The sequence below is a fragment of the Mobula birostris genome, chromosome 3 (assembly GCF_030028105.1).
Source record: "Mobula birostris isolate sMobBir1 chromosome 3, sMobBir1.hap1, whole genome shotgun sequence".
NCBI lineage: Eukaryota > Metazoa > Chordata > Chondrichthyes > Myliobatiformes > Myliobatidae > Mobula > Mobula birostris.
In genome coordinates this window covers 47080759-47107064 of record NC_092372.1, presented here as the reverse complement: position 1 = coordinate 47107064, position 26306 = coordinate 47080759, and the positions used below count along the sequence as shown (strand labels likewise).

The window sequence follows — 26306 nt, the reverse complement described above, 5'->3', positions numbered from 1 at the left end:
GGGTATTAGAAACCAGGAAAGAAAGTGGAGCAGAGGTCAAAATCAAATCAGCCAAAAATGCTACTGACAGAGGAAGCTTGAGAAGCCACATAGCCCACTCCTGCACCTATTTATATTCTAACCCATCATGTAATAAGATAACTTGTCCACTGTTCTAAACTAATGGAAGTTTCCACCTTGCACTTGCCTTAACAAAACAGGCTGCATTTTTGTAGTTGTAGGTGTGAACATCTGAATATCTGTTCAGTTTAGAGGAAGCAATGGGAGGTGAGCACGTCTAGTACTAACACACAAATTCTTAATTCCTTCAAATTTATGAAACTGGAAAAAAAAATCAATCTGAATGTCATCGATAGGTATGATTTTTAAGTTTTAAAAAATGCCTTTTTGAAAAACATCAGTTGAAACAAGGAGCAGTGATGAAAATACATCAAGGAATATTTACACAGAATGTCACATTATGATGAATCCTATCCTCTTCCACCTCAAAACAAAACTTGGCTACATGTTCACAAATGGATTGCTCCTTTAAGCAGTCAACAAAATTCATTGAAGGAGACAATTGCTATACAAGAAATGCAGAATTGATATGTGGAAGGAATTAGTAAACACTACAATCCTAGGATTCAAGGTCACAGACATGACCAATGTGGTTCAGTGCCATGTGTAGTTTATCAGTTCTATACAAAGCCTTTTCTCATTTAATCAGTGTTAATTTTTAATATACTTCAAATAAATTCTAGCTGATAAAAAGAAGCTGCTTCACCTGTTCTAGTTGGGGTAAGTCTGTCTAATGGCGAACATATGGATTCAAGGAAAGGACGACAGTGGGCAAGGATGAAAGTATTCCTGCTTTTAACAAATATTTACATTTACAAGGTTCTTTCTATTTTTAAGCTACACAAAATGCTGGAGGAACTCAGCAGATCAGGCAGTATCTATGGAGGGAATTTGACAGTCGATGCATCAGGCTGAGACCCTTCATCATGACACTTTGTATCTTGTGTCTCTACTGCCTATTGTTAAAACAACATGGATACAGTACAAGAATATAGATGATAGCTTGTTTTATTAATAAAGTGCACACAAACAGCATTAGTTTCTACCTGCTAAGTTCCTCCAGCATTTTGTGCGGGTTGCTCAAGATTTCCAGTATCTGCAAATCTCGTCTCTCTATTTTAGTTTTAGTTTTTAGATTTTGTTTTTAAGATTTTGTTTTACAGCATTTGTAGATCATGGCAAGGTTGATTATTACACATGATAAGTCCCCCTGAGCAGATGGTGGTGAGCTGTCACTTTCAGCTGCTGCAGCTCACCATTTGATTGAAGGTGCAGTTTTGAGTATACAGACCCAGCAAGACTAACACATGACACTGATCCATCTAGTTGAAAATGCTCTTGTGAGAGGTATTGTAAATGTTACAGTAGATTTTGTAGACAGTCACCGAGCACAACCGGTCATGACGCATTCTGAGCTTGCATGCTGAAAAAGTAAATTCTTACCTTCCCATTCAAGGGGAATATTTCCAAGTTCATATTCAATTTCTTTTGGATTGACTGTTTCTATTATTCTTCTTGAGCGAATCATCTGTCCTAGGACCGAACACAAAGTATGGTGAATTAGGTTGTAGACCTGGAGGCACAAATAGCTTTGTGGGATTATGATGTAGTGGTAACTGAAACGTGGATCAAAAACCAGAACAGGATTTTGCAAATAATCTTTTTTTTAAGATTATGAGGACACTCAGTCCTCGTTTATTGTCATTTAGAAATGTATGCATTAAAAAAATGATACAATGTTCCTCCAGAATAATATCACAAGAAACACAGGACAAACCAAGCCTAAAACTGACAAAACTACATAACTATAACATATAGTTACAACAGTGCAAAGCAATACCGTAATTTGATAAAGAGCAGACCATGGGCACGGTAAAAAAAAGTCTCAAAGTTTTGATAGACTCATCATCTCATGCAGGTGGCAGAAGGGAGAAACTCTGCCTGCCATGAACCTCCAAGTGCCGCCAACTTGCCCATGCAGCACCATTGGAAGCACCCGACTGCAGCGGACTCTGAGTCCGTCCAAAGACTTCGAGCCTCCGACCAGCCCCTCCAACACAGCCTCTCCGAGCACCATCCTCTGCCGAGCGCTTCGACTCCGCCCTGGCCACCGAGCAACAAGCAAAACCCAGGACTTGGGGCCTTCCCCTCCGGAGATTCTGGACCACACAGTAGCAGCAGCAGCGAAGCAGGCATTTCAGAAGTTTCACCGTGCTCTCACGTCCGTCTCCATCAAATCAGGATTGTGCACGGCACCCTACTTGACAAATAACAGACATCACCACCGGAGTGGCCGCTGCGAGCTGCGTCGCATCGCCATCTTCTCCTCCCTCCTTCTTGAATACCATGTACTCAGGAAAGGAAGAAAAGGAAAACAAGTTGGCAGCATGGCAGTACTGATGAAGGAAGCGATCATGGTACTGGTGCATGAGGTTGTTGATGGTAATAAAGAATATAATCATTTTCAAGTTAAGAATAAAAGAGAGCTTTCATGCTACTAGTGGTATCCTATGAGTTATCAAATAGGAAAATTACAGCAATGTGCAAAAAAGGAAGTGGTGACATGAGGGAATTTCAGCTTTTCCTGATTTTAAATGGAAGAATGTTAAAGGAAATGCTAAAGAAATTGTCTTCAGAAGAACTTAATAAGGAGGTTCTGGTCCAAATGAGAAAGGAGGAAATACCTGATCCTGTTCTGGGGAACATGGTATCTCAAGTACAACTGGAAACAGTAACCATCATAAGATTTTTATTAATAATGTGGAAGGACTAGTAGCAATTGAAAGAAAAACTTCATAAGGAAGGATGATAGGGCAAATAAAGCCAGATCATGTATGACAAAAGGAAATTTGGAATATGATGGAATATGAAGTTGGAATATAATGTATACAAGATGAATAATTTGAGAGAATTGGATTGAATATAATGAGGTAATGCACTTTGTGTGGTCAAATATTGACTAAATGTGTTGATGTACAGTGAGACCTGGGGGCTACTCCCATATTTCCCTGAAAATAGTGACACGGGTGGATAGGGCAATGAAAAAGGTCTAGGAAGGCAAATATTCCAAATGCCAAGGCAATTGGGAGTTGGGAGGTCAAGCTGTAATTAGACAATAGACAACAGGTGCAGAAGTAGACCATTCGACCCTTCGAGCCTGCACTGCCATTCTGAGATCATGGCTGGTCATCTACTATCAATACCCGGTTCCTGCCTTGTCCCCATAACCCTTGATTCCCCTATCCATAAGATATCTATCTAGCTCCTTCTTGAAAGCATCCAGAGAATTGGCCTCCACTGCCTTCTGAGGCAGTGCGTTCCACACCTCCACAACTCTCTGGGAGAAGTTGTTCCTCCTCAACTCTGTCCTAAATGACCTACCCCTTATTCTTAAACCATGCCCTCTGGTACTGGACTCTCCCAGCATCTGGAACATATTTCCTGCCTCTATCTTGTCCAATCCCTTAATAATCTTATATGTCTCAATCAGATCCCCCCTCAATCTCCTTAATTCCAACGTGTACAAACCCAGTCTCTCGAACCTCTCTGCGTAAGACAGTCCGGACATCCCAGGAATCAACCTAGTGGAACCTACGCTGCACCTCCTTCACAGCCAGGATGTCCTTCCTTAACCCTGGAGACCAAAACTGCACACAATACTCCAGATGTGGTCTCACCAGGGCCCTGTACAAATGTGCAAAATACTGGTTTGACTGCACTTAGAATAGTGGGTACATTTCCAGTTGCCATACTACAGGAAGGATGTGATAGCAATAGACAGTTTGAAAAGATGTGCCAGGATGTTGCTTGTAATGGGGGATTGTAGTTATAAGGAGAGATTGCAAAGTCTGGGTTTATTCTTTCTGGAATGTAGGAAGCTGATGGATACCCTTAAATGTTTATAAAATTATGAGAAACAAGAAATAGACAACTAGATGGTTACCATCTCTTTCCCAGGACAGGGAGTCTAAAATTAGAGCGCACCTGTTTAAGGTAAGACCATGGGACATCGGAGCAGAATGAGCCCAACTGGCCCATCGAGTCTGCTCTGCCATTGAATCACGGTTTACCCTTTTCCTCCCTCCTCAGCCCCACTGCCCGGCCTTCTCCCTGTAAACTTTCATGCCATGGTCAATCAGGAACCTTACAAGCTCTGCCTTAAATACACTCAATGACCTGGCCTCCACTGCTGCCTGTGGTAATAAATTCCACAAATTCACCACCCTTTGGCTAAAGAAATTTCTCCGCTTCTTTGTTTTAAATGGACATCCCTCTATCCTGAGGCTATGCCCTCTTGTCCCAGAGTCCCTCCACAATGGGAAATATCCTTTCCACATCTACCATGTCCAATCCTTTCAGTATTCAGAAAGTTTCAATGAGATCTGCCCTCATCCTTCTAAATTCCAGCGAGTACAGACACAGAGCTATCAAACATTCTTCATATGATAACCCTTTTATTCTTGGAATCATCCTTGTGAACCTCCTCTGAACCCTCTCCAATGCCAGCACATCTTTTATAAGATGAGGGGCCCAAAACTGTTCACAATACTCAAGGTGAGGCTTCACCAGTGCCTTATATAGCCTCAGAATTACATTCTTGCTCTTGTATTCTAGACTACTTGAAATGAATAATAATATTGCATTTGCCTTCCTCATCACTGACACTACCCTCAAGTTAACCTTCAGGGAATCCTGCACAAGGACTCTCAAGCCCCTTTGCATCTTAGATTTTTGGGTGCCCTCCCCATTTAGAAAATAGTCTGCACATTTTTTCTTCTACCAAAGTGCATAACCATGCATTTTCCAACACTGTATTTCATTTGCCACTTTCTTGCCCATTCTCCCAATCTATGTCCTTCTGTAGCCTTCCTGTTACCTTAACACTACTTGTCCCTCCACCAATCTTCAAATCATCTGCAAATTTAGCAACAAAGCCATCTATTCTACCTTCTAAACCAGTGGTCCCCAATCTCCGGGCCGCGAAGCATGCAGGGGTGCAATGGTAGCCGGAATGCACCCAGCACATCTTTAAGAAAAAAGCCGAAATAAACAAGCTAATTAATTAGGTGCCACTGGCTTTTTTCTTAAAGATGTGCTGGGTGTGTTTCAGCTACCACTGCACCCCTGCATGCTTCGCAGCCCGGTGTCGGTCTGTGGCCCGGAGATTGGGGACCACTGTTCTAAACCATTGATATAGAGCATAAAAAGAAGCGGTCCCAACACAGACCTCTGCAGAACACCACCGGTCACTGGCAACCAAGCAGAAAAGGATCCTTTTGTAGCAGATCCTGCTCTGCTGTCATCCCTGCCAGCAGCTCCGTTACTAGCAGCCCATTTCACACACTCACCACTCTCTGAGTAAAAAAACTTACCCCTGACGTCGACTGTACCTCTTCCTATAGATGCTGCCTGGCCTGCTGTGTTCACCAGCAATTTTTATGTGTGTTCCCTGACATCTCCTGTGTACCTACTCCCCAGCACCTTAAACCCATATCCTCCTGTGGCAACGATTTCAGCACTGAGAAGAAGCCTCTGACTATCCACACGATCAATGCCTCTCATCATCTTATACACCTCTATCAGGTCACCTCTCATCCTCCGTCACTCCAAGGAGACAAGGCTGAGTTCACTCAACCTAATCTCATAAGGCATGCTCCCCAATCCAGGCAATATGCTTGTAAATCTTCTCTGCACCCTTTCTATGGCTTCCATATCCTTCCTATAGTGAGAAGACCAGAAATGAGCACAGTACTCCAAGTGGGGTCTGACCAGGGTCCTATATAGCTGCAACATTACCTCTCGGCTCCTAAATTCAATTCCACGATTGATGAAGGCCAATACACCGTATGCCTTCTTAACCACGGAGTCAACCTGCGCAGCTGCTTTGAGTGTCCTATGGACTCAGACCCCAAGATCCCTCTGATCCTCCACACTGCCAAGAGTTTTACCATTAATACTATATTCTGCTATCATATTTGACCAACCCAAGTGAACCACCTCACACTTATCTGGGTTGAATTCCATCTGCCACTCCTCAGCCCAGTTTTGCATCCTATCAATGCCCCGCCGTAACCTCTAACAGCCCTCCACACTATCCGCAACACCTCCAACCTTTGTGTCATCAGCAGACTTACTAGCCCATCCCTCTACTTCCTCATCCAGGTCATTTATAAAAATCACAAAGAGTAGGGGTCCCAGAACAGATCCCTGAGGCACACCACTGGTCACCGACCTCCATGCAGAATATGACCTGTCTACAACCACTCTTTGCCTTCTGTGGGCAAGTCAGTTCTGGATCCACAAAGCAATGTCCCCTTGGATCCCATGCCTCCTTACTTTCTCAATAAGCCTTGCATGGATGCCTTGCTGAATTCGGACTCCTCGTCTTTTTATTCTCCAGTCCTGATGCAGGGTCTCGGCCCGAAATGTTGACTGTACTCTTTGCTATAGATGTTGCCTGGACTGCTGAGTTCTTCCAGCATTTTGTGTGTGTTGCTTGGATTTCCAGCATCCGCAGATTTTCTCTTGTTTGAGATCTGAGGGGGTGTATTTTTGGACAAACAGGGTGCTAAATATCTGGACAAGTTACCAGAGGAGATGGTAGAGTCAGATACAATTAATTACAATATTTAAAAGGCAATTGGATAGGTATCTGGTTAGGAAAGACAGGCTTAATGCCAGCCAATAAGAGTAGCTGAGGTAAACATCGTGGTTGACATGGGTGAGTTGGGTCTAATAAGGATCATCTCCATGCTATACTTTTCTAGGATTCTATAATAAGCTGAGGGGTAAATGAAAGAGAGAAATTGAAGAATGAATGTGGTTAATAAGCACAAAACACTTTCTTTACTTGTAAGTAATAAGTGCCACCAAGGAGAGAAGTGGGGTTGATGTGGGATCGATCAAGGTAGAGGTTGATACACTGCAAAAGGAAACTAAAAGATTACTAAAATGGGTAGGGAAGTGAAAGGTGAAACTTAATGCACTGAAATATAAAGAAAGCTCTTGGAAAAGACAATTCAACGAGAAGAGCTACGGCACAGAACTAGTGGAGGCTGATTATTCTTGTTGGAAAGAAGATTGAGAAGAAATTTGACATAGGTTTCCAAGACCATGATGGACTTGGGTCAAATAAAAAGTTGTTCTTAAAAGTGTAAGTTTTAAGTAGTATGGGACAAAATAAGTGAAAAAAAAATACAGGAAAACTAGTCATGACCTATAACTCACTGCCATGAGCATCAAACAGGGTTTTGAAAAGATGACTGGATAATTTGTAATACTAGAGTGAAAGAGCAGAGGAATGAAACCAATGGGATTGGTGTACAAGAACCGGAAAGGACTTGAGAACATGAATGCCCTTTTGCTGTTTTTTGATATTTCTGTAATCAATAATTTATCAGAAATTAAACACCTTTGATAAACAAGTATTGACATCTGCAAACTCTAAAGGATGCTATAATTTCAGCTTCTCCTAGTTGCAATAAAACTGTGATAATGCTGGATACAGATTTAAAACTGGAAATGTTATTATTATGAAAGACTAGCACTCTAATTAAGAATGGTGTTTGTCCTGTTAGTCACTGACAGGTTTGAATTCAAACACATTACTACGTAGCCCAACGCTGCGATGTAGAAAATTTAATGAGACATCAAATGATTAACTTGTAATGCTCAAGTGTTAGTCACTCATTTTACTCTCAAACACTCAAGGCACTATCAACTTACAGTTTATGTTTGGAAGCTTTAATTATTTCAATCCACAAATCTTATAATTACATTGCATGATTCTTAATTTTCTTTTATTAATTTCCCATGAGCAATTTGAAACATTTACTTAAAATGTTTGTTTATTCTTCCTTTATTTGAAAATAAACACTAGGAGCATTGTAGGCATTTAAACCTGGAGTACATTCTACCATTTAACAAAATCATGGCTCAGCTTCTACCATTTTCCAGCACTATCCTCATATCTCTCAATGCCCCTTAACATCCAGACATATGTCAAACGCTTTCTTGAATATAATCATTGACTGAGTTGTCACTGTCTACTGGAGTAGGAATTCTGAACTGGCACCACCCTCTGAATGAAAAATTTCTGATTTTAGTTCTACATTGTCTAGCCCTATGATTCCTCATTCTAGATTGCTTAGCCAAGGGGAACATATTCTCTATGTCTGCCCTGTTGATCCCTCTAAGAATCTTGTACATTTCAATGAAATCATGTCTAATTTTAAACTCCAGAGAGCAGAGGCCCAGTCTATACAATCTCTCTTCATACGAGTGGCCCTCACCTCCATTCCAGGAAGCAGTATGGTGAATCTATTCTGTGCTTATCCTACGGCAACTAGGTAGACAAACCAAAATTGTACACAATACTCCATCTATCATCTCACCAATGCCCTGCACAATTGCAGTGAAACATGTTTTAACTCTTGAATTCAAATCCTTTGGTCATAAAAGCCATCACACCATTTGCTTTCTTCATCTGCACTTTATCTATTAGTGTTATTTGTGCTAGGAGACTCGGGACCCTTTGAACACCAGCATTTCCCAATAAAGTAAAACTCTGATAATTTATTTTCCGATTGTTTATCATTTCAATGATTTGGCAATGGGTTACCAGCTTATGCTTCCCATGATTCCTTGATACTCAGTAGGTTCAATTTCTTGTGCTTTCACTGGAGCACTGGCACTTGTACCATCATGGTTTTCTTTGTTTACACTGAATGCACCAGATTAAAATTGAAATGCACCGTTTTCTAAGCTTATCATATTATGGTCACTTTTACTGAGGAACTCCTTTCCAACAAGGCTTTTAATTAAACCTTCCTTGTTCAATGCTCGGATCTAAAATAGTCTATTCCATCCAAATTTTCTTAATTTACTACTCAAGAAATCGATCTCTTATACATTACAGGAATTCATCCTGTTCATTGTTAAGTAGTTTGAAGTACTAAATACACTTTAATTTTCTCATTTATACAGTGCTCATAACAACACCAACTAGAGGGCTTTAAGCAACTCCAACCAACCTTACCTGCTTAGCACCATCCAAATTTATTCCAATTCTGTATCATGATCTACTGAGCCAAGGTCCTCTCCAAATCCCATAGCAATATCACCTCCTTTCTTTTTTTAACCTTTACTTCCTAAATGTCAAATACCCTGCAATATTTATTGTACTTCTCAGATCAGCACTCTGTTGTTTTGTCTAAGAAAATTTAAATGTTACCCAATTAAAACTATTTTCAATAACATCTATCCTGTTATAGGTACAGTATACATTTATTGTAATTATAAGGATCCTTACATTTGGCCTTTTACCATATTTTGAACCCATTTTCTGCTTGACTTTGTTTCCATTGCCTATTTAATGTGAATGAGAATGGGTTGAAGTGTCTCTTATCTTGTGACCTTGCTCCCTTTATGATGCCTTCCTGGGCCTCAGCTATTTAGATGATCACAAAGCATTTATGTTTTTACTCTCTGAACAAACTATACCTCAAACTGAAGCAGTTATTGTAACACCTCTGATATCATCTCTGATGACCTGAACCCCTTCGTAAGCTGGATTGGCATCAGTCTCAATGATCACGATCAGAAGAGCATCACAAATATCCTAGCTGATTCCGCTACAATATCTACCACAGCTCAAGCAACAATAACTCAGAATTCACATTATTGCTTTACTTGTACAAAATGCAAGATTTTTTTCCCCTTTCAGCCTACAGTTGCTATTTATAACCTTTTTGCCTGGTCACTATAATTCCTTATGGAAATCATGAGATACAGCATATTGACAAACACAGTTGTCAATAGCAGCTTAAAATTCATAGCATCCAGACCTACTTGAATTTCTAATTCAAGTTCAAAGCTCCAGCCGAAAAGACAAGCTCTCTGAGATAAATCTTTAGGCATAACTGACTAAATTTAGTCCAATTATTCATCACTGCATTCTGATATGCATGATCCATATAAATATAAATATTAATTGTAACTACATATAATCAGTGGGAAAAATGCTATGGGACTTCACTACAAAAGACCAGTTATTTAAAACAGAGTACAGAGAAACTTCTGCCAGAGGGCGATGAATCTCTGGAATTCTCTACCCCAGCAGGTGATAGGGTCAGATCATTGGAAGTACTCAGTGGAAGTAGATAAATATATGATAAATTAAGAAATAGAAATAATTTCATTTCAGAGGATCTGTCCTGGGTCCAGGATTGAAGTTCCTTTATGAAGTGAGCACAGCAGTTTGCAAAGATTTGGCATGTCATCCAAAGCTTCTGTAGATATATGGTGGACAGCATCCTGATTGGTCACATCATAGCCTGGTATGGAAGTACCAATGCCCTTCACTGCAAAAGCCGACAAAAGTAGTGAATACAGTCCAGTCCATCACAAGTAAAGCCCCCCAACATGGACTACATCTCCATGTAGTACTAAAGCATCATCCATCATGAAGGATCCCCACCATCCAAGCTTCACTCTCTTCTCACTGCTGCCATCAGGAAGAAGGTACAAGAGCCTCAGGACCTCCACCACCTGGTTCAGGAACGGTTATTACCCCTCAACCATCAGGCTATTGAACCAAAGGGGATAACTTCACTCGCTCCATTGCTGAACTGTTCCCACAGCCTATGGACTCACTTTGAAGGACTCATCATCTCATGTTCTCAATAATTATTGCTTATTTTTTTTTTTTTTCTTTTCCTATTTGCAGTTTGTTGTCTTTTGCACAGGGGTTGTTTGTCCGTTTTGTTGGATGTGGCCTGTAACTGATCCCATCATGTTTTTTTGTATTTACTGTGAATGCCCACAAGAAAATGAATCTTAAAGTTATATATGATGACATATACTATATGTACTTTGATAATACATTTACTTTGAATTTTTGAATTTAAATAAATGGGTATGGAAATGACGTAGAAAAGAAACTGAGGCTGGCAGAAATCATATTCAATGGGGCAGCAGGATTGAAGGACTGCTTCTCCTCTCATTTTCTTATGCTTCATGTTTAGTGTGGCTTAACCAGTACACAAGGACAGATAGTTTTGGAAGATAACCATTCTCCAGCAAATACATAGCTAAGAAAATGTTCATGAGTGAAAAATAATTTAAGACATCCTGAGATTGTAAGAGACACTATATCAACTCAAGTCTCTTTTAAAGCCTTCAAACTAACTATGTATTTTCGAAGTCTACATTTTAGAAAAATAACCCGTGCCAGTTTTCTTCCTATGTTTAGACATTTGCAAAGGCTTTTACACTGTATCAGATCAATAGATTTGCACCAAATCTTCTCCAGACCCTGCAAAGAGTCTGTGTAATCCAAATAGTTTAATAGAGAATGGTAGAAAATGGTGTATTGTGCTAATTTCACAATAGGTGCCTAGAATTCTGCAGAAATATTACAGTATAAACATTTACAGTAAATATTACAGTATAAACATTTGATAAAACACATACATTCTTGCAACTACAGTACATTTTATCTAAATTAAAGTTGTAATGTTACAACTTATGCAGACAGTTGGGCAAATGGAACCATTGTAATCACTTGTACTTATTTCATCTCCAACAATAATTCTACCACAATAGAAAACCTTATAGATACACAAGATGCTTTGTAGTAAAGTGCAGATATTTAAAAGAGAGTACTGTTACCACATTCTCATGGTGACAGAGGCACTGCATATTTATCTCCACACACAACAATACATCATTATCAAACGAGCAATAAAAATTCTAACATGGTAAAAATATAATGCATCTAGATTTTCCCCTTTTATAATACTTCGTCTTGCATGAACTGATCCAATGAAAACTATTTTCATTTACAAGCTTTCCACATCGCTATTGAAGATTTGATCTTCAATAGTGCTGATTCCGGATAATGTTTCTGGACACAGTTCACTTACATATGTATTCTCAACAGCATGTCCAAAATGCTCATTCAAGCCTCACATAATTAACCATACATTTGATCCTCTAAAGCCTTCAATCTAATCTATTAAATGAAAATTTAAATACAAAATATCAATTACAGGAGGGAAACATAACTATGCCATGGATCCATGCTATTTCTAAACCAATTTTAGTTTCAATTGAAGCCATTAGACACAAGAAACTGTTTTCAAGTGACTGGGAAGATCAGGATTTGATACCACATTATTGTTGAGCTAGGTAATTTGATTGAGCGGGCATTAGGGCCCTAGAGTTGGCAGAATTTCCTCTGGGGCAATGAAGAACAGACCAATAACTATTAGTGTATATTTCTGTTGTTGATGATTGCCTACATGTAGATATGTTAAGTGGGTATATGTGGTCAAAGTTTAGGCCAGCTTTGATGACACAGTCAAGTGGCCGGCCTGATACTCATCACTCAGTTATCAACTCACCACTAGTGCTGTGGTCTTTAGTCTCTGCCTATATGCTGGGAGTAAAAGTACAGCCAAGTGATTAGACTTTCCAAAGTGTGAGCGTGGGATGGCACAGTGACTGTTCTTGATGGTAGTATAACATTGGTCAAGTGTGTTAGCTCCTCTAGTTCCACAGGTAATATGTTGGTGGTAACTGATCAGAGACTTCAAGATGGCTTGGTTGAACTCCCCCGCAGTGAAGAGGAAGGCATCAGGGTCTGTTTTGTGACTGCTGATCACGTTGCTCAGCTCATCCAGTGCTTGCCTGACACTGGCCTGAGGTGAATGTATACCACTATCAGGATAATGGCAGAAAACTCCATCGGCAGATAAAACAGATGTCATTTGATGGCTAGATGTTCCAGGTCAAGTGAGCAGGATTGAAACAGAACCACATCTGTGCAATATGACGAGTTAATCAAAAAGCATCCTCCACCTCTTATACCTTTCAAAGACTGATTGTCATGTCTTTGCAGTGAATGGTGAAACCACTGGGTTGCAGCACTGCATATGAAATAGCAGAGGTTAACCATGTTTCCGTGAAACAAAGTACACAGCAATCCCTGATGTCCTGCAGGTACTGCAATCTTGCTCCGAGACTGCACATTCGGCAGCAGGATCGTCATGAGTGGAGGTCTAAATTATGCCTCTGCGTTTCAATCGTACTTGTAAACCAGTCCCTACTTCAGTTTTCTTAAGGGAAAGTGCACTTGCAATCAGAGTCTGCTGTATGGGTTTCACTGATTCTGAATATTGACAGATGTTTTTTTAAACATCTTGAAATTATGTTGCTTACTGAACTACCCATGGCTGTGCCTGTGGATTTCAGCTGCAGCATTCCTAAAAAGAAATATCTGATGCTTCCCGTCAGAGCGTTTGTTTAAAGTACATCTAGAAATCAAGTGAATTATGAATATGTATCAGTCTACACGATGTAAAATATTACAGCATAGCTGAAAGATTTGTAAAGATGCCAAAGGCACACAATAGTCTAGTGTGAATAAATTAATGATACCTTATGCTCTAATTGGTTTCTATATGTAATACAGTAGTGTCACAATAAAATGAAGCAATGATATATCTTGTAATATTCAACATAGTTATATTCCCCATTTTCTTACTTTTGCCTAAAGTGATAAATGATGCGCTGCAGAGAAAATATCAAACACATAATAACCACATTATCCACCATCTTTCTTCTGTGCTGCACAATCATAAAATACATTCAACAGTGTAGGTATGCTACATTGCAACCCTAGATTTATTTCACTGAAAAAGAAATGCAATCTAATCACTTGAAAAGGTCAAAATTCTTTACAAAACATATATTAATAATTCTTAGACTTATTTGTTTAGCCCCAAATTTCTCCTTACTGGTCTGGTCAACTCCTGATATCAAGATAAGGTTTTTACAGTTATCCTCTTGTAAAGTACACAAAATGACCCTTTTTTATTTGTATATCTACATCGCAGCTGCTGACTGGGAAATACATGATCCTACCTTGGCTAAATATCAATAATTATATATTTGTAGATCAAATCATCAAAAGAAAAAGAAGGTTGTTATTCTCCTATCAAGAAGCACAATTACCAATTTGTTCATCAGTATCAGCCATTGTTTAATCAATAATTAATTATTGTTTAATCAGGTATATTTAATATTGACTGAAACATGGACCCCAAGTTCCAAATTCCAGAGATGAGGTGATAGAGAATATCTTTGACATCAAGGCACCCTTTGACTGAGTGCAGATAAGCCATCTCATTAAGTTTTAAAGCATAAACCTGGGTAAAAGTTGGAGAGATGTGGATTCCAGTCGTAATCCAATGATCTGAGCGCAAAAATTTAGGCTGACAATACCGAGGAATGCTGCATTTTTGTGTACTATTTCAAAACTTAAGCTGATGTCTTATCTGCATTCCAAGGTGGGAGAGAAAATTCCCATGCCATTAATTTGAAGGACACAATAGTTATCCATTATGTCCTGGCCAAAATTCATCTCCAAAACAATGTCATTAAATCAGATTATCATATCATTGTCACATCATCACATGTGGAAGCTTGCTAGGCATAAATTTGGATGCCATGTCCCCCTCTATTAATTCCTTAATGACACAGCACTTCACAAAACTGGACTATTGAAGGCATGACATAAATGCAATTTGATCATTTTACTACATCAACCAAAATGGAATCAACATAGAGACCAAATATGTGATCTTTCTGGCTCTTAAATAGAGTCCTGGAATCAGTAATAAACATCTTAGTAACAGACCATACAGCCTATCACCTCAATCCATCCATGTGAAACACATTTACACGCACTAGACCCATTAACTTCTATGTCTAGTCAATCCAAGTGCTCATCTGGACATTTATTTATTGTTGTCAACTACTCTGCTTCCACCAGTCTATGAGGTAGTGCATTCCAAGATCTGGGTGAAAAAGGTTGCCCTCACATCCCTTCTAAATTTCTTACACCTGACCCAAGTCTATGTAGTTTTGTGTGTTGCTTAGTTTTAGCTACCTCTGTTTCTCACAGTCTGCTCTATTTCAATCATACATCCCCTTCATCTCCTCTGCTCCAGAGAAAACAGACCTCACCTCTTCAATCTCTCCTTATAAATGAAAGTGCCATTCCAGGTAATATCTTGGTGCATCTCCTCTGTGCTCTCTCCAACATCATCACATCTTTCCTATAGTGCGATGACCTGAGCTTCATAAAGTACCTCAGACAAGGTCTGACCAATGGGGACATGAGAGAATTCAGGTGCCAAAAATAAGTTGTGGAGAAATTTATAAATCCATATTTATACTACTAATCAGAGGGTGGAGCTTAGGATGATGGCACCTAATGGCAACTGCTTTAGTTGCATCTTTGGAAACAACTCTGTTTCTATCTTTAATATCTCTTTTTTCCCTTTTCAGGGTTCCTTGGAAGACCCTGACCTGGAGTTAAATGCTGACTTTGCTTCTTTGCAGGGCTTCAAGACCGACCGCTTTTCGATATGCAAAGGACGCAACCTGGAAGACTAGCGCACCTTCAGGGTGCCGGATTTTCGTGGCCCTGGAGGTGGGTGGATTTTAGGTTGGTGCCGCCGTCTGATGTGTCGTGGCAGTACACAGAAGATTGAAAGCAGCGAGGTGGCTGCTGGCTGTGTGACCAGCAACCAGATTTCTTTGGGCACAGACTTTTAACACCATAAATCGGCGAGTTGTTTTTAGTACGTTTCCCCTCTTGCTGTGAAATAGGGGACACCTCTTTTTCCCTTATTAGGGAGAGAGCAAGACTGTGGTATGTCGAATTACTGGGTGAACGAGTAGTCTCCGGGGTACTGCAAGTCTCTGTCTTTATTGATGCTTTGCTGCACATTTGAGTGCTCGGTGGAGGGTGCAAGTGCTTTTTTGCTGGTGGGGGAGGGGATGTTGTCACTTTGCTGCTCCTTATGCATGGGTAGGGGTAGTTGGGGGTGGGGTTCTAACATTTAACTGTCATTCATTCTTTGGAGCTCTCCTCTGTTTTTGTGAATAAAAGAATTTCAGGGTGTATATTGAATACAGTTCTCTGACATTAAATGTACCTGTTGAAACCTAATCAAAAGATAACAAATTCTTTAAAAGACACACACCACCATTCTTTCCAAAACATGAATGCTTTAGAAATTGCAAATATCAATCCCTCTCTCTTATTTTTAAGATAATTTATCAGGCCTTCTTACATTCCATTATATTTCCAAAAAAAATCAAGTATCAGTGTTGTATCAAACAAATTAAAAAAATAGTGAACTGAAACATCACCGATGTAGTTTTCAATGTTCTAATTTAAGCTCATTTGCAAGGAAAATGATGGCAGAGGACATTTGTTTAACCATTTAACAATTACAGCACAGAAACAGGCTATCTCGGCCCTTCTAGTCCGTGCCGAACGCTTACTCTCACCTAGTCCCACCGACCTGCACTCAAACCATAACCCTCCATTCCTTTCCTGTCCATATAGCTATCCAATTTAACCTTAAATGACAACATCGTACCTGCAAACATAAGGCATAATGACCGTTCAAGTTAAATTGTCATTCAGTCATACACATGTATACAGCTAAACAAAGCAGCACTTCTCCGGGACCAAGATGCAAAGAAAAACAGAACATACCGTATAGCACATATGGTAACAAAAAAAGCTCAAATCCATGAGTGGCAAAGTCTGTAGTAAATTGATGATACATGGGGTGCTGTCCTGGAGCTATGTTTCTGCAAGAACAAGCTCACAGTAGTTTCTCAGAGTGTGCCAGTACAGCTGCAGACGAACACAATCCAGCTTGTCTTGCACCGAGTGAATACTTAAGACCAACACTGATAGGAGGGGCCAGCCCTGAACCCAGCACAGATTCCAATGCCTCTGCTCTCTCCCACACTGCCTACAGCTCCTCCTCCCCTGGGTGGCTACAACAGATGACACTGTAGCATGAGGGCCTGGTCTGCGCAACAACTGAGGCCACGCAGTTTCCCTGGCAAAGGTCTCGCCAATGGATTGTACTTGCTGTATTCTACATTACCAACGTCCAAGAGGGCTTTGTCATCACAAGAAAAGCACCCAAGAAAATCATTCTTTTGTTTCACTTTAGTGAACAATTCAAAGATAACTTGTCGGTCAACCTAAAAACGTGTTTGAGGGGCTCGGTGAATGAGTAACAACCTTGGTTCTGGAGTAGCGGCAGAGATTTAATGGCTTCCCACTCATTTCATATCTCTACTCCACCAACCAGCTTGTGCAATACTTTAACAAAGAGGACCTAAGAGGGTTGCAGAAAAAACATTGCCTTGCTCGACTTCAATCTGAACAGGGCTTAGGTTTGTGGAGGACCTGCTGGAAACTTTTGAGTTACCCCTCAGCAAAAGCAAAGAATGATGCTGAAATTTGGCACCATCTCCACTGTCTTTGGTTATCCAAGGGAAAAGTGCCATGAAGAAAACGATCTCAAACTCAGCATTAAACTGTGATCCTCAGTGTCCTTGACACCTTGGTGACATGGGTAACCTAGTGGGGAAATACCACACTGGCTCTGTAAAATCCTCTAAATCCACACAGCCACATGTGCATTTTCACACTAAAATTCCCAGGATTTTGGCTTTTGTTACAGTCAGCATTCTTTAATGAGCTAGTCAGTCTGCTTCCATGACCAACACGAAATTTCTATAACAAGTCAGTCTGAGGAAAAAAAAAGTTCAAAGTTTCCCTGAAAAATGTAACATCTCATTGTTTCATAGGAATTTCTAATCTGCGGCCCAATCAAATTGTAGGAAAAACATCCAAGATTAAACTAAGTACATTGAACTCCTTCAATGGGTATGTGGGAAAAAAAAGCTAGAAAATGGTTATACAACAGCACTATGTAACTCTAATTGATTGAGCAATTGAGAACTGTGGGGATTTGGCAGAGAGGAGTAGTTGAAGTCTGCAATAGATCAAACATGACCATATTGAGGGTGATGAAGCTTTGGAACAGCCCATCCTAGAGAAGCCATATTCAGAGTTAATTCATAAGCAAAATTACTACATTACTACATCTTAGGAGAAACAAGTGGTATGGAGAAGTGGCAAGAAAATGGAGTTGTGATTTTAATGAGACTGAGTAGGCAAAAAGACTGGTTGTCTTCCTCCTAGTGCTGGTGTTCGTCCTCATGTTATCCCAAAGCTGCTGTCAGATTTAAGGGATGATGACAAACAACACTGGAAAACCTGGGTTAATAATCCATTTAAAAAGTACCACCAGCAACAGCTCCTTAGTGTGGCATCTGACCAAACTTTGGCAAACTCTGGTATCAAATTTCAATACACTGTTGACAGATTGCAGAAGTGAGGGTGCTTCCACGGAAGCTAATTTAAAAAAAATGATTATGAGTTCATGCAATAAAAGACACTGGAAGGTTCTACAACTGCATGCCCATCATTTCACAAGTGTCACTATTATGAAAAGGGTTGGAGAATAAAAAAATAATTAAATATGTTTCGGAATTAATCCAATACATTAAGTGCAATGTAAAGTACGTTTATCTTTCTGAAATAACTTGGCACTGTTATTACTGAGAATATATCTGTAAATATTCATTAAAAGGAAAAAGGCACTTTCAAATTAAGATAGTGCCTCATTTCCATTTAAATGTATAGATCTTTCCAATCAATTATCTCCTCTTTCACTTAGTTAACTGTCAATTTGCATTAGGGGCTTTCAAAATCCAAACCTAATTAATTTCAAGCAACCATATCATTATACAGTATAACCTACATTTGGAGCTTAGTAGTCAACAACAAGGGAGGCAGTAAAATTCAGTCCCCAGGCTTCTGTAATAGATAAACCAACAGCTAAAGTTTTAATTAAATCACTCAAACTCAGAACAAAGTAAACTGATACATTGACAATTTGAGGTGACAATCTAATTTGTTACCTTTTACAATGGGGAAAACAAAAAGGCTGACTTTTTTTGAGACCCCACTAACAGCAAATAAGTTTCCTATCAACTGAAATCCTCTTTACAAGTTGTATAAAATCTGTACCTCAAAGAAATTTAAAAACTTTGGCAGTACATCCAAAATGCAGAGCAGATAACCAGATTAGTTGATGGGATTACCAACACACACAAAAAGCTGGAGGAACTCGGCAGATCAGGCAGCATCTATGGAGATGAATAAACAGCCAATGTTTTGGGCCCCCTCCGCCTCTATCAGGTCTTTCTAAGTTGAGGTAATAGTCAGCACACCACCTATGCGCCATGGTTGTGCAGCGGTTAGTGTAACACTTTGCAGTGCCAGCGATATGAATTCAATTCCTGCTATCTGTCTGTCAGGAGCTTGTACATTCTCCTGTTGACCATGTGGGCTTCTTCCTGGTGCTCTTGTTTTCTCCCATATTCCAAAGTAGTATGGATAAGGGATAGTAAATGATGTGAGGCACATATGTAGTAGACAATAGATAATAGGTGCAGGAGTAGGCCATTCACTGTGATCATGGCTGATCATCCACAATCAGTATCCAGTTCCTGCCTTATCCCCATAACCCTTGATTCCGCTATCTTTAAGGGCTCTATCCATCTCTTTCTTGAAAGCATCCAGAGACTTGGCCTCCACAGCCTTCTGGGGCAGAGCATTCCATATATCCACCACTCTCTGGGTGAAAAAGTTTTTCCTCAACTCCATCCTAAATAGTTTACCCCTTATTCTTAAACTGTTCTGGACTCACCCATCAGCGGGAACATGCTTCCTGCCTCCAGCGTGTCCAATCCCTTAATAATCTTATATGTTTCAATAAGATCCCCTCTCAGCCTTCTAAATTCCACTAATCCTGGACCGAGTAATGGAGTACAAGCCCAGTCGCTCCAATCTTTTGACATGTGACAGTCCCGCCATCCCAGGAATTAACCTTGTGAACCTACGCTGCACTCCCTCAATAGGAAGAATGTCCTTCCTCAAATTTGGAGACCAAAACTGCACACAGTACTCCAGGTGTGGTCTCACCAGGGCCCAGTACAGCTGCAGAAGGACCTCTTTGCTCTTATACTCAATTCCCCTTGATAGAAAGAACCTTTTTTCCCCCAAGGCAGTGTATCCAAGACCAAAGGGCATAGGCTTAAGGTGAAGAGTAGTGGTTTAGAGGAGGCTTGGATGAAATCTGAAAAGGTGGTGAAAACAGGAACAAGTATTTTGGATGATCAATTGACTTATCAGGGCATTATAAGCCACGTCCAAGCTCTGGTAGAAGGGATAAATTTAGATAAATCAGCATAGACATGATAGGCTGAAGGGAATGTTTTTTGGCATATTTTCGTACTGTGTGACTCCATAACTCTAACATTTGTTCCCGATGCATCTTTTAAAGCAGACTCAAAAATGCTACTGGCAAACAGTTGAAATAACTAAGTGTCTCTAACAATATCACAAACACGAGGAAACCTGCAGATGCTGGAATTTCAAGCAACATACATAAAAATTGCTGATGAACGTAGCAGGTCAGGCGGTCAGGCAGCATCTCTAGGAAGAGGTACAGTTGACATTGCAGGCTGAGACCCTTCGTCAGGACTAACTAAAAGAAAAGATAGTAAGAGATTTGAAAGTGGGAGGGGGAGATCTGAAATGATAGAAGACAAGGGGGGGAAGGGTGGATCTAAGAGCTGGAAAGCTGACTGGCAAAAGGGATATGAGAGGATCATGAGATGGGAGGCCTAGGGAGAAAGAAAGGGGGAGGGGGGGAAGCACAGGGGATGTGCAAGGAGTATAGAGGGGGGGGAGGGGGAGGGGGAGGGGGACTAATAATAAATAAATAAATAAATAAATAAATAATGGATAGGGTACGAAGGGGAGGTGGGGCATTAACAGAAGTTAGAGAAGTCAATGTTCATGCCATCAGGTTGGAGGCTATCCAGACGGAATATAAGGTGTTGTTCCTCCAACCTGAGTGTGTCTTCATCTTGAGAGTAGAGGAGGCCGTGGATAGACATATCAGAATGGGAATGGGATGGGACGTGGAATTAAAATGTGTGGCCACTGGGAGATCCTGCTTTCTCCCATGATCCTCTCATATCCCTTTTGCCAATCAACTTTCCAGCTCTTAGCTCCATCCCTCCCCCTCCTGTCTTCTCCTATCATTTCAGATCTCCCCCTCCCCCTCCCACTTTCAAATCTCTTACTATCTCTTCTTTCAGTTAGTCCTGACGAAGGGTCTCGGCCTGAAACATCGACTGTACCTCTTCCTATAGATGCTGCCTGGCCTGCTGCGTTCACTAGCATTTTTTATGTGTGTCTCTAACAATATGTCAGGTTACCAATCTCCATGCTCACCCTCGGTGTTCCCAGATTTGCACTGTATTTCTAAAACAGGTGACAGGTCCACTGGCAAATGAATTACCTACAGACAGCCTTCAATGAGGTAAGGTGAAGCAAGAGGTGCCCTCTATGTTGCTCCTAGGTGTGCTGGTGTGTACCAAAATGCTTTGTTTCAAATGTTTTCAGTAATAGTACTAAAAAGGCTTAAATGACCAGTGACATTTGTAGTACCTTATGTCCTGGACAGCTCAGAAGAGATGTGGCTAAGAGCACTTAATTGCCTCGCTATAAATTTTCAAACTCATTTCTGGATTCCCTCAGGATAAATTCAGCTATCAAATGGAGAGGAGTTAAAACACTGTATCAGGTGTTTTATTTCAGTGTTCCCAGTAAATGCAAGCTTCACTGGATTCTGTTTGGAAGGGGTTACTTTCAATTGTAACAAAATTGAAAGTGGTGCTGCTAGTTCAAATGCTTAGGCTTGCAAATTCTAATCTGACCTAGTTAAAGGTAGATACTTAGCAGGGATTAATATATGCAGATCAGCACCAATTGTATTTCACACTTCATAAAATTTAAGAATTGCCCTTTAAGACATGTTCTTAAAGAGACGATACACGTTGGCAGATTTTTCAAAATATTTTTCAATTGGTTCAGGATGAGTTTAAACCACAATTTCACAGTTATGCTTGAAGTTATGCTTCATGTTTATTGTTATATACTGAATATTTATTTATTTAGATACAGTGCAGACAGGCCCTTTAAGCCACCCCACCCAGCAATCCTGAGTTAAAACCAGCAATTTACAATGACCAATTAACCTACCAACAGGTACCTGTTTGGACTGTGGGAAGAGACACAACTGTCATTGGCCTTATCTGAGATGGTGATGAGTCTGCATACAGACGGGTGGCGGAACGGCTAGCCCTCTGGTGTGGTCAGTACAATCTGGAGCTAAATACGCTCAAGACTGTGGAGATCACAGTGGACTTCAGGAGGAGCCCCCCAATACTCCCCCCACTCACTATACTCAACAGTATTGTGTCTACTGTGGAGACCTTCAGGTTTCTGGGTGTCACAATCTCCCAGGGCCTGAAGTGGACACCCAACGCGGACACTCTTATCAAAAAGGCTCAACAGAGGTTGACTCAGGAAGTACAACCTGCCTCGGGAGCTGCTGATTCAATTCTATTCTGGAATAATCCAGTCTGTTCTCCATTCGTCCATCACTGTCTGGTTTGGATCAGCTACCAAACAAGACAAGAATGGACTCCAAAGAACCCTCAGGGTTGCGGAAAGGATTATTGGTGTGAAGCTGCCCCTGATCCAAGAGTTATATGCATCTAGAGTCAGGAAGCGAGCAAGCAGCATCATTGTAGACCCATCACACCCTGGACATCACTTGTTCCAACTCCTTCCTTCTGGTAGGTGTTTTAGATCACTGTATGCCAGGACAAATAGGTACAAGAACAGTTTCTTTCCATTTGCCATCGGTCCTATGAACACTTGAAATTTAGTCTGTTATAAACCAAGTCCACCTGTACATACGCAGGTATATCTTATTGTATATAGTTCAGGATTATTTGCACTATTGTTTTGTTTGCTTTTTGATTCTGTACAGTGAGAGCTCAGGGAAACCGGCAACAAATTCCCTGTATGTGTCCACATACTTGGCGATAATAAAGGATTCTGATTCTGAGAAGCCTTTGATCTCAATCAAGGGGAACTGTGTAGCACCTTTGTCAAATGTGAATGTTAACAGAAAAAAATTCTTCGTATTGTGTCCGGTACATGAGACCACACAAGTCTTAACCTTACATAGTGTAGAGTGACATCATGCAATCTTTCTCGTTGCGGTGCACCATTATGCTTCCCCAAGCTTCCCACTTGATTGGAGATAATCTACAAGATGAATAGGAAAGTGTTTCCTTCAACCTGAGAATCCAAGTTACCTGAAAAATCAGTCATCAAGCTGTTGTCTGCAAAAGATGCTTGAACACACATGCGGCTGAGCTCCACATCATCGTCAACTCATCCAAAAAAAACCATAAAAGAAAATGGGCCTTAGAATTAACAGGAAAACAAAGATCCTTTGCCAACAATGCACCCCAACTACTTTTACAATCCTCCAACAAAAACGAATCATGACAAGACTCTTGAACATTCATTGATGAAGAAATTCATTGGTGCATGTAAACACACTGTCTCTGATATTTCCAAAGAAAAATCAGGACTGGGCACAGAGTTTATGGTCCACAGACAGCTGTGATCCACATCCTCCTGATGAATGTGAGTCATGGGAAGGTAGCAAAAGGGCAACATCTCTGGAACTCAGGATCTAATTCCACTCAAATGGCTTTGACCAGCAGCTCATATCATTCACGTACTCAATACCTGACTCACCAAACATACACTCTATTTTGAACCTCTTTACGTGACAACCAGATGCACAGAGGACATGATTCAAGGTGTTTCTCAAAGTCTTCTTGTAAAGATTAAAACATTTCAACAGTCAGGTCGGATCCTCATTACCCCCTAAAATGCAGAAACAGCATTCAATGGAGCAAACAACAGGAATTCTGCAGATGCTGGAAATTCAAGCAACACACATCAAAGTTGCTGGTGAACGCAGCAGGCCAGGCAGCATCTCTAGGAAGAGGTAAGTCGACGTTTCAGGCCGAGACCCTTCGTCAGGACTAACCGAAGGAAGAGTGAATAAGGGATTTGAAAGATGGAGGGGGAGGGGGAGATCCAAAATTATAGGAGAAGACAGGAGGGGGAGGAATGGAGCCAAGAGCTGGACAGGTGATTGGCAAAGGGATACGAGAGGATCATGGGACAGGAGGTCCGGGAAGAAAGACGGGGGGGTGGGGGGGAGAACCAGAGGATGAGCAAGGGGTATAGTCAGAGGGACAGAGGGAGAAAAAGGAGAGTGAGAGAAAGAATGTGTGTATAAAAATAAGTAACAGATGGGGTATGAGGGGGAGGTGGGGCATTAGCAGAAGTTAGAGAAGTCAACCTGATGGCATGAACATCGACCTCTAACTTCCGCTGATGCCCCACCTCCCTCTCGTACCCCATCTGTTACTTATTTTTATACACACATTCTTTCTCTCACTCTCCTTTTTCTCCCTCTATCCCTCTGAATTTACCCCTTGCCCCTCCTCTGGTTCCCCCCCTCGCCCCGTCTTTCTTCCCGGACCTCCTGTCCCATGATCCTCTCGTATCCCCTTTTGCCTATCACCTGTCCAGCTCTTTGGCTCCATCCCTCCCCCTCCTGTCTTCTCCTATCATTTTGGATCTCCCCCTCCCCCTCCAACTTTCAAATCCCTTACTCACTCTTCCTTCGGTTAGTCCTGACGAAGGGTCCCGGCCTGAAACGTCGACTGATTCAATGGAGCAGTCAGGTATCACCACTAACAGTTCTGTTTATTGTCAGAATGAAAAGAGATGCAAAAAATTATTGCTGCCTCCACCACCTTAGCAGTTACCTCTTCACCAAATTGCCATCAGGGATATGCTGCAAGGAGTACACATCATCTCCGAAGCTTCTTTCCTGTAGCTATCCAGCTTCTCCAACTCACTCAAGCTGTAATTCCCTAACTGTCCCTGCACACCATCCGTTAAATCGTCTTTCCACCTCTCCTGTTTTGTTGATAATTATTTAATCTGTTCACATGTATTGAAGTCTGGTTATTGTCATTTGTGCATGTGACCAATCTGCTAATTGTTGATTGCTCATGGCTGTTTGCACTATTGTCTTGTAAATTGTTGGTTGCTATTGTGTTGTCTGCTACACTATAGTCCCGTGTTTTATGTTTGGCACTGAACCACAATCAATTCTGCTATGTTTCACATACTGGCAATAAAGTGATTCTGAGAATGGCACCTAGAACTTGGAGATTATTTGTCAGAAGCACCACCTCCAAAACTGGCTTCCATCCCAAAAGCAGCTCCTACCCATGCTCTGATCAGTCTTTGGGTGACACATCTGTCTCAACAGTTACCTAAGAATCCACAGAACTGGGGTCGTTGTCCACCCAGGGTCACCTCAATAAGGGGGAACTCGCATATTGCTGAACAGGGAGTTCCACGGTTTAGATCCAACAAAGATGAAGGAAAAGTGATAACTGACCATGAAGACGCATTGCAGCATGGAGGATAATCTACAGGTTATGCTGTTCCCCTGTGCCTGCTGCACTTGTCATCCTCAACGGCAAAGGCCATGGATTCAGGAGGTTCTGTTTCAGCAACTGTGGAGAATGCCTTTAGTGTACAATGCACGTCATACCTGCTACAACCACTGATAATGGAAAGAACCCATTATTCAGGGCCACAAGAGACTACAGATGTTGGAAACTTCGAATGTTTATATATCCATATATGCTGCCTAACCTGCTGAGTTCATCCAAAATTTGTACGTTGCTATGAATGTTCAGGGAATAGATAGTGTGCACATCAAACAGGCTACTTTACTCAAGTATTATTGGAGTCAAAGTTCAAAATTCGAAGTAAATTTATGTCACCATACACCTTCTTGCAGGCATACTCAATAAATCCATAATAGAATCAATGAAAGACTGCACCAACTTGGATGCTCAACCAGCGTGCAAAAGACAAGAAACTGCAAATACAAAAAGAAAGAAATGATAATAAATAAGCAATAAATATCAAGAATATGAGATGAAGAATCCTTGTAAGTAAATCCATAGGTTGTGGGGACATTTCAGTGATGGGGCAAGTGAAGTTATCCCCTTTGGTTCAAGAGCCTGATGGTTGAGGGGCAGTAACTGTTCCTGAACCTGGTAGTGAGTTCTGAGGCAGTGGTGAGAAGAGAGCATGTCCTGGGTGGTGGGGGTCCGTAATGATGGATGCTGCTTTCCTTCAACAATGGTGGCCAGGGCTTTGCCCGTGATGGACTGGACCATACCCACTACTTTTTAAAAAGGATTTTCCATTCAAGGGCATTACTGTTTCTGTACCAGGCTGTGATGCAGCCAGTCAA

At 40.9% G+C, this 26306-nt stretch overlaps 1 protein-coding gene across 2 annotated transcripts in view; it reads right to left on the bottom strand.

The window, feature by feature from the left end:
- ndufaf2 (NADH:ubiquinone oxidoreductase complex assembly factor 2) overlaps window positions 1-26306 on the bottom strand; it is a 111378-nt gene that overhangs the window by 30573 nt on the left and 54499 nt on the right. Inside the window, exon 2 of one of the 2 annotated variants that reach the window (XM_072251805.1) lies at window positions 1504-1593. In XM_072251805.1, coding sequence (XP_072107906.1) covers window positions 1504-1593 — 90 coding nt within the window. The remainder of the gene's footprint in view (window positions 1-1503; window positions 1594-26306) is intronic. The other variant, XM_072251806.1, reaches the window with a different exon arrangement.